We start from the raw sequence: 16,423 nt of genomic DNA on the forward strand, positions 1-16,423 counted from the left end.
AAAAACTTTGAAAATTAAAGCTTTTTATAAGTTTTGTTTCTTAGTTAGTTAATTAATTAGTTAGTTAGTTAGTTAGTTAGTTAGTTAGTTAGTTAGTTAGTTAGTTAGTTAGTTAGTTAGTTAGTTAGTTAGTTAGTTAGTTAGTTAGTTCGTTAATTAGTTAGTTAGTTGGTTAGTTAGTTAGTTAGTTAGTTAGTTAGTTAGTTAGTTAGTTAGTTAGTTAGTTAGCTAGTTAGTTAGTTAGTTAGTTAGCTAGTTAGTTAGTTAATTAGTTAGTTAGTTAGTTAGTTAGTTAGTTAGTTAGTTAGTTAGTTAGTTAGTTAATTAGTTAGTTAGTTAGTTAGTTAGTTAGTTAGTTAGTTAGTTAGTCAGTTAGTTAGTTAGTTAGTTAGTTAGTTAGTTAGTTAGTTAGTTAGTTAGTTAGTTAGTCAGTTAGTTAGTTAGTTAGTTAGTTAGTTAGTTAGTTAGTTAGTTAGTTAGTTAGTTAGTTAGTTAGTTAGTTAATTAGTTAGTTAGTTAGTTAGTTAGTTAGTTAGTTTTTTAGTTAGTTAGCTTTGTTTAGATCTTAATTTGGTCCACTGTTCATTCTTAAAATTGGCTAAAACACTATTTCAAACTTTACATTCATCGAGTCCAGTTATAACTAAATCACTCACATACATATGCACGCTTCAGCTAAAAAGAACAACAATTTCAAATTCTCACACCTATCACTAGAAAACGGTTAAACTGAAAACAACAACAACAATAATTGTACAAGTGTTTTTAAGCTTGTTCTTTTCATGGTCATCATGGTTGTCACTCATCATAGTCAGCACCATACTCATCATCATTATTATCTTCTACGTTGTCCTCGTCACATTTTCACCAAACCTTAAACACTTAAACGGCTGCTGTACATTTCAAACATATTGAAGTAGTAAGAGGTTTTGTATGTGAGATAAAAATGACAAAAGACACCTTCTTTCACACATCCAATCAGTTTTTTTGTTTTTTTTTTTTTGTCCAATTTTTGGTCTAGGCTTTGGTAATGTTGATGATGTTTTGTATAAACTCCATATAGCTCTTAACATTATTGAGTTTGCCAAAAAATGAAAAAAAAGGAACAGAACCAAATACTTGCCATATGCCTAAAGGATGCAGTTTTATATAACATGAACATTTCTATAGATTTTCACAATAAATACTTATACATAGATATTATTACATAGACATACAAATAAACAGCTTTGTACGTTGGCGAGACAAGTGATGTTTCACAACACACTCTCTCACCAGTTAGTTTTGCACTCACTCTTTCCGGTTATTAAATTTATACATACATACACACACTTGCTTATTTACTTACATGAAAACTGTCAAACATACATTTATGTAATCACTTATATATACAGACGATGCGAATAACATTGTCTTTGGTCATACTTTCCACAAAACAATAATACATACGTTCCTTTAAAACAAAAGTGGTATAACTCAAAAAAGAATTTTTTTTAGAAATAAGGTTTTTTATGTTGTTTAACAATGAAAAAACATTTTACGTAATCTCAATTAGATAAACTCGTTATTATGATTTTGAGTTATTACTTTTTTGATTGAAATGTATAAATGTGTAGCCTGCCTTCTTCTCACATTTTTTTCTGTATTTTACAAAATATTGTCAACATTAAAAAAAAATTACAGAAAAAAAAAAACAAACGCCCTTAAGAGCATTAAAATAAAAGGTATAACACAGACAACAAAAAATAGCAATAGCAATAATCGTCCTAACAAGAATAACATAGCAACAAACATGCAAAAAACAAAACGTTAGATGTGTTTTCGTCAAGTGTGTCAAAAATAAATTTTGAATGTTTCATAAATTGTATAAAAATTGTGGTTAATTGTAATCGAGAGATTTGCAAATATGTAGTTTCAAGAGGTTAACAAAATGTACAACAATTGCAAAGAGTTTAAAAATATGTATGTATATATAAAAGTAGCATGTTTCGAAAGTTAACAAATAGGCACCATGACTTTTGATAGAAAATTTCTATAGATTTTGCAGACGCTATGGGATTATGAAGGATCGATCATAAAGGCTTATTTCTTTAGTTTACCAATTAGTGAAAGAAACTACTAAAAATTTCATAAATATTTAAAAATATTTCATTTTTCATATAAATATTACTCATACGCAATATATAACTCTTCATAATTAAATATTCATTATACGCCTTCAGTTATCATTAACGAATAAATATTATGTAATTAAATAATACTCATACGTAAGGTGGAATTTTATTAAAAATTTTGAATTTCTAGTAAAATTTTAGATTTTTTTTGTAAAATTGTTTAATATTTAGTAAAAATTTCGATGTTTTGTAAAAAATGTATTTTTAATAAAAAAAAATAGTTTTATTAAAAAGAGGGTTTTAAATGAAAAAAATTTTAATAAAATTTGGATTTTTAGCAAAAAATTTGTATTTTTGGTAAAAATTTGGACTTTTAGCAAAAAATTTGGATTTTTTGTAAAAATTTGGATTTTTAGTAAAAATTTGGATTTTTAGAAAAAGTTTGTAATTTTTTTGGATTTTTAGATTTGAAATAAAAAACAGAATTTGAGTTTAAAATATTACACGAAAGCTATCTATAACAAGCTTTTTGAAAAAGAAGAAATTCTGTATATGAAAACTTTCTAAAAGAAACTTTTCAATGGAAGCTTTTTTAAAGAAAATTAAGTAGAACTTCAATAGACGAAAATTTTCTTTATATAAGCTTTTTCAATGGATATAAAACTTTCATTAGAACTTACTAAAATTAACTTGGTAAAGAAAGTTTTTAAAAGAAAAAATTTTGAACAGTAAAGCTTTGTATAAAAAAAACTTAGCATTAAAAAAGACTTCTTCAGTGGAAGCTTTTTAGGAGAAAATTAAGTAGATGTGTATTAAAACAAACTTTGTAATAGACTAAAGGTTTTTATAAGAAAACATTTTTTAACGGAAGCTTTTTAGAAGAAAATTAATTAGAACTCATTCCATGAGTAAGAGTTTCAGTGTAAAAACTGTATACAAGAAAGCTTTCTATAAAGAAACTTTTTCAGTGAAAGCTTTTAAAATAAACTTAAGTTAAGCTTTGTAATAGACGAAAGCTTTTTTAAAAAGCTTTTAAGAAGAAAATAAATTACAACTTAATTTGTAATGAAAAGACTTTAAAAGAAAAAATTGTGCAGAGGAAAGCTTTCTGTAAGAACACTACTTCAACGGAAACTTTTTAGAAAAATATTAAATTGAAATTTCTAAAAATAAACTTTGTAACAGAAGGACTTAAAAGAATTATTTGAAATTGCAAAAGCTTTGTTAGAAAATAATGGGGCTTTTAAGAAGAAAGCTTTTTAATAGAAAGTTTTCTAGTTTTCAGTTAAAATTGAAGTATTAAATTAAGGTTGTATGCTAGATTTAGATTTGAGGTAAATCACTTGAGCTTTTAAAGACAGATTTCTATTGTTGGTGGGTTAACATTCGACTCTCTGGGCTGTGCCCAGCGTAAAGCTGTGTACAGGTACTCTTCGGTTCATCATCTGCATTATAAACAGATCTAAATACATTACCGGTAAGGGTTCTCAGAAGGTTATTAATTGAAGGAGAAAAAATTACATTTTGTAGTATATCGCGAAGTTCTATTTTCAATCCTAGTATTCGGAGTATAAAAAATTATTTTAAATTTTTTGACTTATAGAAAGTCAATGGAAAAAAAGCCTGAATAAATCTTCACAGCCTCTAATTAATCAGCAATAATTTTATATTTTCAAATTCCAACTACTAGCCAATACAAATAGATACCAGTAATTTAGTTTACTAGCAACGTAATACACAAATGTCAAAATAAATTTGATACTTGTTCAATCATCACGTAAATTGTCATTTCACAACTGTCACTTCTTCTTCTTGTTAAAAAAAAACAGAAAAAAGAATTATAATTTTTTTGTAGTAGTATGCTTTCGTAAGACTTTTACTAAAACACATACATGAGAACATACATGATTTTTAAACAACTTTCTAAGGATACGTACTGCCAACCAGCCAACCAACCAAAACCCCAAATAGCAGCTGTAGCTGAAAAAAAGGAGAAGCAGCAGCCAGCAATAGCAACAATAACATGAAAAAAGTCAACAAACTGATAATTCAATCATGTTGCCATAACAAACCCCTACAAAATTACGTGATCAGATTTCACAATAACAGCATTAAGCGTAGTTAAAAAAAAGAGAGAAAACTCCAACAGACAACAGTTATATTTGCCAAAATGCAATAACAACAAAAACCAAGTTTTTAAAACACACACACACACATACATGCACTAGCTCTTCATAAAATCTACTCTCATACTTTTTCAACTTTGTTTATTACACAAGTCCTTTTTACGTGCATGAATTGTATGTTTGTATGTATGCAAGTGAATCGTATTATTCATTAAAAAATATTATTCATATTATAATTTTATGTTGACCCTTTTCATACATGGTCAAAACTCGTGCTTAAAGAAGCAAAACAACCCCCCCGTTTTTACTTTGGCAATATTATGATTATTATTATTATTATTATGAAAAACGAGAATACACATTTATTTGTTGTAATTCATGTAGAAAATTATTATTGCATATATTAGTTTAAGAACAAATTGTTGCAAAAAAAGAAGAAGCTCAAAAAACAGCATCAACCATTTAGCAGGGAAAACTATATGGAAATAAAGATAAAGTGGTCGTTTTATGTTTATGAGTTTGAAACAAAAAAACAGTGCAGGGAAATAATAAAATAATTTGCTGAAAAATTTTTCAGCAGCTTTTGACAGCTGTTGTTGTGCGAAAATTTGTTTTAGAAATTATACCATAATTTAGCAGCAATTTCCTTTTGCGAAAAAGGATTGTAAGAGAAGGGCTTCGTAATTAATAAAAAAAATTGGTTAAAAAGTTTCCAAAAAGGAGAGTTTTGAAATTGATCACTGATGTTTGACTATAGTTTCTAAGATTTTTAATGAAAAATCTTATTTTTAAAGTGATTTAGAAAAGCTTTCTTTAGAAATTGTGTTTTGGAAAGTTTTCTTTTAAAAAAGCTTTTTCTTAGAAATTGTGCTTCTGAAAACGTTTTAATAAAATCTGTTTATTGTAAAGTTTTCTTTAGAAAAGTTGCTTTCTAAAAAATTGTTCTTCTGAAAGCTTTTCCAGAAACTGTAGAAAGTTTTTTCATTAGAAATGTTTTTCGAAAAGTTTTCTTTGAAACGGTTTTCTCTAGAAATGTGGAAAAAACTTTCATCAAAAAAATCTTTAGAATGGTTTCCTTTGAAAAAGTTTAGTTTAACAGCATTTCTTAAAAAAAAAAACTTTCTTTAGAAAAGCCTTTTCTAAAAAAGCTTTTTTTAGAAAAGCCTTTTTTAAAAAAGTTTTCTTTGGAAAAGCTTTCTTTAGAAATACTTTTCTTATAAAAGCATTCATTAAGTAAAGTTTTTTGTAGGAAAGTTTTCTTTGAGAAAAAGTTTATTTAAGAAAATTTTCATTAAGCAATTTTCAGAAAAGCTTTGTTGAGAAAAGCTGTCTTTGAAAAACATTTTTAGAAATGCTTTAAAAAAAATAAAGGAATAGTTTTAGAAAATATTTTTATAAAAGTTGTGTTTGTTAAAAAATTTATATTTAAAAACTCTGTTTAAAATGAGATTTCTTTCAAAAACATCTTAATTAGGATAGATTTCAATAAAAGTTTTCTCTTTAGGAATGTTTAAAACAGTTTTCTATACAAAAGCTTTTTCTTAAAAAGTTTTCTTTGGGAAAGTTTTCTCTAAAAAAACTTTCTCTAGAAAAGTTTTCCTAAGAAAAGCTTTCTCTGGAAGAGTTTTTCTTAGAGATTTCTCTAAAAAGCTTTCTCTGGAAAAGTTTTCTTAATGAGATTTCTCTAAAAAGCTTTCTCTGGAAAAGTTCAAAATAGTTTTCTATACAAAAGCTTTTTACTAAAATGTTTTCTTTGGACAAATTTTCTCTAAAAAAAATGTCTCTGGAAAAGTTTTTCTAAAAAGAACTTTCTCAGGAAAAGTTTTCTTTAGAAAAGCTTTCTCCACAAAATCCTTCTTTAAGACCTTGTTTAAAAAGAGATTTTTTTGATAAATATCTTATTTAGAATAGATTTGAAAAAAATTTGTTCAGAAATACTTTTAGAAAAGTTGTCATTAAGCTTTATTTAAACAATTTTTCTTCAAAAAATAATTTTCCTTACAAAATCTTCTTTTATAATGTTTTCTTTAAATTTTTTTTTTTTTCTAAAAAGCTTTTGAAATTTTTACTTTAAAAGTTGTTTTTATTCGAAAAGCATCTACTTAATGAACTTTTTAAAAAAAGTTTTCTTTTTCAAGAGTTGTCTTTTAAAATTGTTCCTTAATAAAGTTGCATGTTAAGTACTTCTCTCATCAGCCTCCTAACACCATAATAAACCAAAACTCCTGCAACTTTTATTTCTGAAAAAAATATATAAAATTTTAGGGGGAATTGTTATAAAGCTAAAGACATATAATTTCCATTATAATGACCAGAAATAAATGGCTAAAATAATACAAATGCAACGCAACAAAATGCTATAATTGTATTATTCTTTAAGTTTAGCAGCACGTTTATGCTACTGGCCAATGATGTAGAAGATAGAAAAACTGACTTTTTAGAAAATTAAAACATAGAAAAGGATTCATTTATTGGGGCTGAACATATGTTACATCTTCTATGAGAGCAAAATGTGAGCAATAAAAAGAAACATTTTAATTACAATGCAGTTAGAACATGATGTATTAAGCATTTAATAAAAACTCATGTTAACCTTTGAAAGGGGAAATAAGTTTTTTAAAGTGGAAAAAAAATATTTAAAAGAATTTCCTAATATTTATCAAACTTCCTTATAAAAGAGAGTGACTATTATAATTTAATATATTTTTACAAATTCAATAAAATGGATTCAATCAGTTTCTAAAATTTAACAATACTTAAAGAAAATTTTGTCAAAAAAAAAAATCCCAAGAAAAAAACAGCAAATAAATCACATCACGTGCTAGTTTGCTGTTAGTTAAGAGGAAAAAAAACTAACACAAAAATTTCACACTATTTTGCGATAAGAAAAAGAATCATTGCTAGACGTACTTTAGTAGCAAAAAAAGTAACAAACAAATAATGAAGCTGCTAAAAAAAGCTAAAGCTATTTTTTTTAAACACATTTAAAGATAAAAGCTCTTTTTATTTAATAGATTTCATGAAAAGGACTTTTGTCCATTTTTTAAAGTTTATTAAAATTTTTAAGATTTAAGTTTTCCAAGGTAGTTTATAATCTGTTCCAATTCCCTAACATATAATTTGTAACCTAATTTTTTTAAATTTCATTATGATTTCAATACTTTGGTTTCTTGTCTAGTTTTTTTCCAAGAAAATATTCATTTTTTTTAATATATTACAATATTTGAGCTCAGTTTACTCCCTAAAGCTTAGAGAAAATGTTACAAATCTGTAAGCAGGGAAAAAATGTTGTCCACCCAGCAATGCTGGCAGGACAACCTAAACATTAGGTTTATAAGAACAAAACTTTTTTAGAGAAAAGCTTTTCTAGATTTTTTTTTTTGAAAAGTATTTTTGCTACAAACTTTTGTAGAAAAAAGCTTTCTTAGAAAAGTCTTTTGGGAAGTATTTTCTGTAGAAAAGTTTTTTTGTGAAAAGCTTTATTTTGTAAAAAGTTTTCTTTTGAATATATTAGAAAATATTTTTCAAAAACAGTTCTCTATAAAAATCTTTCTTTATAAAATTTGTGTCAAGTTTTCAAGTTTTTTTTTAACAATTCTCTTTGGAAGAGTTTTCATGAAGTGTTCGTTATATAAGTTTTAAAATCTGTGTCAAATTTTCTTTAGAAAAGCTTTTTTTAACAATTTTATTTATAAAAGTATTAATGATGTTTTCCTTATAAAGGTTTTCTTTGCAAAAGTTTCTCTATAATATCTTTCTTTAGAAACGTTTTCTTTAAAACTATTTTCTTTAGATAAGTTTTCTTTAAAACTATTTTCTTTAAAAAAGTTTTCTTAAAAACAACTTTATTAAGAAAATTTTCATGAAGATTTCATTACATATGTTTTTTTTTTTTGTAAAAGCTTTCTTTAGAAAAGTTTTCTTTAATACACTTTGCGTTAGAAAAGTTTTCTTTTTAATAGGTTCTCTACAAAAGCTTTTTTTAAAAATTTTTCTTTAAATCTATATTCTTTATATTCTTAAAGCTTTCTTTAGAGAAGTTTTCTTTAAAAAACTTTGGTTTAAAAAAGTTTTCTTTATAATAGCTTCACTACAAAAGCTTTCTTTAGAAAAGTTTTCTTTAAATCTATATTCTTTATATTCTATTTTTTTGTAAAAGCTTCTCTACAAAAGCTTTATATAAAACTATATTCTTTAGAAAGGTTTTCATTAACTAAATGGTTTCTGTAGGAAAACTTTTCTTTAGAAACAGTTATACAGATCTGTTCACAATTTAGTCTATATATTATTCTACATTTTTATCTTTATATCAGTCTATAGATCAATCAGTTGGTCAATCTATTGATCTTTCTATAAAGCTGTAATTAAAGCTGTTTTTATATCTCTTCAAAGCCCTATTCAGAATCGGAAATCTCTAAAGATCACTCCATTGAAGCATGAATGGAGTCTCTAAAGTTGTTTGTAGATCTGTTTGGCATTTGTTTACAAATGTTTATAAAAGTTTTCCTTGCAAAAGCTTTAGAGAAGTTTTCTTTAAAAAGAATTTTGTATCGAAAACTTGGGAATAGTTTTCTTTAAGAAACGTTTTCTTTAAGCAATGTTCTATATAAAGAAGGTTGTTTTTTCTTAAGCGAAAGCTTTCATTATGGACGGTTTTTGTTAGGAAAAGCTTATAAAAAGTTTATTTTAAGAAAATTTGTTTGGAAGAGTTTTTGCTAGAAATCTTTTCTTACAATAATTGTTTGAAAAAAGTTTTCTAAACTTTTTGGAAAAAACTTTATTTACAAGAGCTTTTTTAAGTTTTATTTAAAAGACCTTACTTAACAATTTATTTTTTGTTAGTTTTTACGAAAGTTCTTCACAAAAGCTTTGTTCACAAACACTTTATTTACAAAAGCTTTATTTACCAAAGCTGCTTTAGAAAAGTTTTATATTAAAAGAACTTTCAAAATTGCAAAAGCTTTTTTCATTAAACTTGTTTTTAATAAAAAGAGATGATTTCTTTACTAAAGAAGATTTATTTAAAAATGTTTTGCTTTAAGAAAATATTTAAAAAAAAAATGTCCTTTTCTTCATAAACCTGAAACTACAGGGTTATGCATGTAAATGACAGTTAGTTTTCACCACCTCTCACACTTTCTTATGTTTAACAATATGTAGAAAGGAATGTAAATGAAAAGAAAATGTCCTTATATAAATAAGTAGCTGTCTTTGTGAGAATAGAAATAGATTGTGAAGAAAGATTTTCTAAGAAATTAAATACCCTACACTTAAGTCTGAAACTTATATTTATACAAAGGAAAAGGATGACCAATTTCAAGAATGAAAAGAAAAAAATTTACGAAATAATTTAAAGTTTTTTATGAGATTTTAAAAATTTTAAATAAAACTTTTTGTACAAACTAAAAAATATATTTTAAAAAAAATTAATATTTTTAAATTTAAGAAAAATCGCAGATTTTTTGTTCAAAACCTTTATATGTTACAAACACCAAGACCACTCTAACCACTACACTTTTTTCTTTAACTAAATACTAGGAGAGAAAAAAGGAGTGAAAAAACGATATAAATAAAACGAAAAGAAATAAACAATGATTTTGTACATGACAGGAATTTAATATATTTGCAACATTTATTGCATTGCTTTGCATTTGTACTAAACACGTAATAGTATCTGGATGATAAGAAAAAAAATTACACACACACACAAATACATTTGCATACATTCAAATACATACATATATAAAAACTATATAAATATTTCCTAAGTAAAATGATGAATACAAAAAAAATAAAATGCATAGAATGGTAAAAGTAAGAAAATGTATTGCATACTTTTAGACTTAAATGAGATTTAACTGTGTTGTAACGTTAAAACGAATTTTGTGGACGACAGAAGGTTCTCTGCAGGTGACAGTTACAAACAAAGATTTCTTTTGTATTTTTTTTTTCATGTTGTTTGTTTTTCTAATGCAGATATTTTTTTATCTGTAATAACAAACAATATGATGGAAGCTAAGAAAATTTAGGGAGTAGCTCTTTTAAAGGTAATAGAAAATAATATTGATAAATGAGTATTAGAATTGCACATGTAACTGTATGTGAGGGGTAAAGACCGGTATTTAAGTAATGTCATCAAAATTACTATTCTAAAGGTAATTGACCATATAATGGCACATTTGAATTTCGAGTAAAGGAGTCATTAGTAAAGGAATCGACTGCGCAAAGTGTAAAGAATTGAATTAAATTAAGTTTTCTGTATGGTTTATTTTTCATGTATAATATCAACAAAGTAATATTTTAGATAAAGTGATTTATTTAAATAAATATAAAAATTTATAATCCAAGTCAATCAAACAGATTCAAAATTTCTGTTATTAAATATTTTTGTTTTTGAATTTGAGCACCAATGATCAGTCTAAAGATCAGCCTATAGATAAATTAACCTATCAAAATATAGATCTATCAATAAATCAGATCATAGATGCATCATTACATCAATCCATAGTTCTAATCAAATTTTAGATCAATATATCAATAAATCGTAAGATCATTTCAGATATGTCAATAAATAAGATCATAGATCAATCTTTACACCAAACCGTAGATTAATGCAAAGATCAGTCTATAGATTACTTTAAAGATCAGTCACCATATCGGATTTTAGAACAGTCTATAGATTAGTTGTTACATCATTCCATAAAACAATCAGTCTTTAAACAATCTTTAGACCAATCCCCAAATCAGTTACAGATTACTCTATAGATCAGTCTCTAGATCAGTCAATAAATCAGATCTTAGATCAATCTATAGATCAATATATAGATCAGTCTTTTGGATTACTCTATAGATCTGTCTACAAATTAGATTTTAGATTAGTATTTAGATAAGTCGTTACATAATTTCATAAAACATTCAGTCCCTAAATCTGTCTACAGATCATTCTATAGATCAGTTTATAGATCACTTTACAGATCAGTCTGTAGATCTGCTTTCAGATTAGTCTATAGATTTTTCTAAAGATCCATAGATCAGTCTATAGATTATTCTATGGATTAATCATTCTATAGATTACTCTATTGATCAGTCTACAAATCATATTATAGATCAGTATTTAGTTAAGTCGTTACATCATTCTATAAAACAATCAGTCTTTAAAACAATCCTAAAATCTGTCTACAGATCATTCTATAGAACAGTCTATATATTAGTCTACAGATCAGTCTACAGATCAATCTCCAGATCAGTCTATAGATTAAGCTAAAGACTAACCAATAGCTCAGTCTATAGAACATTTTATGGATTAATCAGTAGGAAGTTTTCAGATCAGTCAAACGGTCTATAGATCAGCTTATAATCAATCTCTACATCAGTTTATATAGATCAATCTAAAGATCAAACTATAGATCAGTCTATAGATCAGTCTATATATCAATCTATAGATCACTTCAAAAAATTTCTTTCACAGAATTATCTATTTATTTTTTTTTAATTTTCTTCACAAATATTTTCTTTACAAAAAAGCTTTCTTTTGGAACATATTTCCCAAGAAAACTTTTCTCTAGAAAATAGCTTTAAAAAGCTTTCATTACAGAACCTTTTTAATAAAATTATTTTATTTTACAAAAGCTTTTTTAAAAAACTTTTTATTAGAAATGCTTTTATAATAGTTATTAATAGAATAAAAGCATTCTTTATAAAAGCTTAATTTAGAGCAACTTTTTCTAACAAAGTTTTCTTTAAAAGAAATCTAAGAAAAGCTAAATTAACAAAAGGTGATTTCATATAACTATTCGCTTTTATATAAGAAAAAACTTTAGTTAGAATTGTCTTTTTCTATAAAATTTTTCTTTGAAGAGTTTTTTTAGAAACACTTTTTTCTTAGAAGCTTATTTTATAAAAGACTACTTTACAAAAGCTTTATTTAGAAAACTTTTACCTCGAAAAGTTTTAGGACAAAATTTCTAACAAATGTGTCCTTGGAAAAGCTTTTCCTTGATCTTTTTTTCAAAATAGTTTGAAAATATTATTGTAAAAAAGCTTTCTTTCAGAAAGTTTTTGTAAAAAAAGCTTTCATTAAGAAAGTTTTTGTAAAAAGATTTCATTTAGAAAATTTTGCTAAAAAAGTACATTTTAAAAGAAGATTTCTTTAAAAAAAATCTTTCATTAAGAAAACTATTCTTGAGAAAAGCTTTTTTGAAATATTTTTCTTTATATTTTTCTAGAAAAGGTTTTTTTAGAGTTATTTTTTTTCAGAAAATCTTTTGTACGAAATGGTTTACCAAGAAATATTTTCATTTTTTTTTTTAATTTCCATTAAATTAAAAAAAAAATTCTCAAAAATATCTTAAATTGTTCTTTTATTTAAAATTAACTTTATTTTTTATGTGCATTTCTTTCAATATCTCTTGTCTTGATTAAACAAGTAACATGTAGTTTTTTCTCTTCTTCCTCATACACCAACTTATTTACATTTCTTAATCAAACAAACAAAAAGTGTTTTTTTCGCAAATTTTTATATTTTTCAGATTTTATTTCCAATTTCCATATCTTACTTTAACAATTCCAATTTTTTTTATTGTATTCTTATTTTTTTCTGTGTTTTTTTTTCATACTTTCTTTTCATGTCATACAATTACATATATATATAACATGGATGTATTGCATGTGTGGCTGTGTCTGTCTGTCTGCCTGTTTGTTCGTTCAATCTTTCCACATCAGTTGCAGTCGTATGCCTCAAAGTATGCATTTGGTTATCGTATACGTGATTTTAATACCGGCAATGATTTTGGTCACAAACAAAATCGTGATTTGAATGGTGTGACAAGGGGTCAATATCACATTTTATTACCGGATGGTCGCATACAAAATGTCATTTATCATGCTGATGATACAGGATTTCATGCGGATGTTAGTTTTGAATCAGGACGCTAACGAAAACTACAACTACTACTATAATCTAAATATATAGTTTTCCACTCTCTCTAACTCACTCTGTGTGTATCTCTTCTACTCCTTTAATAATTTAAAATTTATAAAGAAGAAAGAACTGTTCGAGTTTATATGCATGTGCTGTTGGCCACAAAATTTCAAATTTCATCTATAATTTGCATATAAGGAAGGTATTTATATAGATATAAATATACATAAAAATTATTATTATTATTAAACTGGTTACTATTGTGCTCTTTTGTTTTAACTTTAAATTATTAAAACATATAAACAACAAGAGTAAAAATTTATGATTTACTATAACTCTTAAATTTACATTTTACATTACAACTATTTCCACTTCCTTAATATACAAACCACCAAAAACGAAAATTTACATTACAAACTGACAAACTTACAGAAAAAAAAATTCATAAAAATTTATGAATATTTGAATATTAAAAATATTGAATTTATATTTTTCATGCCCCCTACAAAAATTTATTTATAAATCCAATATTTTTTCGTCGTTAATACATAAATATGAGCATAATAGCAATAATTTATTTTACTTGTACTATTTTTGATTATGAAAAATTTCCATATAAATTTATTGCAAATTTTTATTTTATTTAAATCTGTTTTTGTTAGTTTTTTCCTGTGTGTGTGTTTTTTTTGTTCAATTTTTATATTTATTTCGATTTGCTGATGATTTTTGTGTATAGAAATTAATAGAGTCGTCTGTATGCCATTTTTTTGGTAGTTTTTAGTTTATGTTAAAATATAACAAAATATTTGCAAAATTTTTTTCTTTTTTTATTATTATTTTTGCTCTCTTCTCTGTGGGCAATAATAATTTATTATTTAGTATTGCATAATTTTTTGGCATAAATTAGTCATATTATTTTGGGCTTTTAATACATAAAAATGTTAGTTATTTTGTTATAGCTAAGTTTATTGAACTGTGTTTGTAGTAAAGGCTTAGCAGGAAAATGTGTTAAGTTAGTTTTTTGCAAAATTTTTGAAAGTCTCTCAAAAGTAAGGTTCTCCTTTAAAAATTTCTCTTTTAGAACTTAACTTATTTCTTAAATAAAAAAATAAAAATTATCATTTAGTTTTTTTATACTTTCAAAATTATTAACAAAATTTAACTTAAAACCTTTTCAGTCTAAATTTAGACCACAAACAAACTAATGTTTTTGCTTACTATTTAAATATATGTACGTTTTTTGTTAAATAGTGTAAACTGTCTAGCGCATAGTAAAAAAGAAACTAAATTATAATTTTGAAAAAAATTATTAGTAAATTTTCTTTTTTCATAGTCTTGTCTGCAAAATGACCTTTAATATTATCAGAAAAACAAAATAGGCAAATTAGTTTTTTTATTCAAAACTAAAATTTGACAATACTTTAGTTACAATACAAGTTAGATATAAACAGACAGACGGACATAATTATATCATGACAACTGAAAGAACAACTAAAAAATTATACAACAAAACTATTAACAAAGGGAAAAAGAAACTAAACAAGCAATCCCTATGGAACAGAGAAACAGAGAGATCCTACATGTTTCCGACTATACAACAGACAAGACTCCCGACTATCAAAAAAACAGAAGGACAATAAAGTGAACTTGACTTACAGACAGACATAGTCTTATACAAGCAGATAGCAGGACATTTAAAAAGATTACAAACAGACTAAAGAACAGATAGCTGGGCTATATAATATACTAGAAAGTAGCAGAGAGATCCTACATATTTCCAACTATAGATAGAAGACAATTAAAAATATTACATACAAATAGATGGCAGACTATAGAACAGATGTCTCGGCTATATAAGAGACTAGATATGCGATTGCCTAAAAGAAGTATATGACTGACAGAAAGAAAAGAAGAGATCCCGTCTATGCAGCAGACAAGACTCACGACTGTCAATAAGAGGGATTACAAAACAAACTTCTCATACAGATGACTCGGCTATAAAACAGACTAGAATCGAGACTGTCAAAAAAGAAGGACTATACAGCAGACAAAACGCACAACTGTTCAAAAAAGTGGACTATAAAGTAGACTGCAATCACAAAACTAACAAATACAAAACGCCAGTTGAATATATTACATACAGACAGATAATACAAAGAGCAAATGTCTCGGCTTTAGAACATACTAGATTCGACACTACCAAAAAAAAAAATATTTAAAAATGGACTTAACTCACAGAAAGAAACAAAAATATCCCACACGTTTCCGACTATAAAACAGACAAGTCTCCCTACTTTCAAAAAAAAAAGGGCAACAAAGAGGACTTTACTCACAGACAGATATAATACAGATAAATGTATTGAGCAGATGTCTCGGCTAAAAAACATATTATATTCGCTACTGCCATAAAAAAAAACATGTACAAATGGACTTCACTGACAGATACTATTATTAACACAAACATAAAATAGTTCAAACTAGAGAACGCACTACAATCTGGACTAAAAAACTGCCAGATATTTGGAAGTAAGGACAGACTATAGATTGTATTAAAGTCCTCTTTGTTGCCCTTTCAAAAAAAGAAGGGCAACAAAGAGGACTTTACTCACTCACAGATATAATACAGATGAACGTATTGAGCAGATGTCTCGGCTAAAAAACATATTATATTCGCTACTGCCATAAAAAAACATGTACAAATGGACTTCACTGACAGATAAACATACTATTATTAACACAAACATAAAATAGTTCAAACTAGAACTATTGTAGAGAACACACTACAATCTGGATTAAAAAACTGACAGATATTTGGAAGTAAGGACAGACTATAGACTGTATTATAATCTGAACTATATAAAACAGACTATAGTTTGGACTATAAAATGGACCATACTCTAGACTATAGAATACACTATAGTCTGAATTATAGAACAAACTACAATCTAAACTAAAAAACAGACCATAGTATCGACTACAGAGCAGATTATAGACTGGACTATAGTATAGTCTATAGACTCGACTATAGAATCGATTATATAACAGACTAAAGTCTATAATAAGAACAGACTATGGACTCGATAATACAATAGACTATAGAACACCTTTTAGTATGATCTATAGAAGTGGACTATAAATAGCTTTTAGTCTAGACTATATCATAATAATATAAAACAGGCTATAGTATCGACTATAATCTGGCCTATAGAGCAGTCTATAGTCTCGACTATAGACTGCTCTCTATGGAGCAGTCTATAGTCTTG

The 16,423-nt window shown here is 25.9% G+C and overlaps 1 protein-coding gene across 4 annotated transcripts in view; it reads left to right on the plus strand.

Annotated features, from left to right (window-relative positions):
- LOC124420582 (uncharacterized PE-PGRS family protein PE_PGRS54) overlaps positions 1–13,680 on the plus strand; it is a 31,333-nt gene extending 17,653 nt beyond the window's left edge. For all 4 annotated transcript variants that reach the window (XM_046954027.1, XM_046954031.1, XM_046954028.1 and 1 more), the window contains one exon: positions 12,962–13,680. In XM_046954027.1, the coding sequence (XP_046809983.1) occupies positions 12,962–13,174 (213 nt within the window). In that variant the 3' untranslated portion in view covers positions 13,175–13,680. The remainder of the gene's footprint in view (positions 1–12,961) is intronic.
- The last annotated feature ends 2,743 nt before the right edge of the window (positions 13,681–16,423 follow it).

The sequence above is a fragment of the Lucilia cuprina genome, chromosome 6, assembly GCF_022045245.1.
Source record: "Lucilia cuprina isolate Lc7/37 chromosome 6, ASM2204524v1, whole genome shotgun sequence".
NCBI lineage: Eukaryota > Metazoa > Arthropoda > Insecta > Diptera > Calliphoridae > Lucilia > Lucilia cuprina.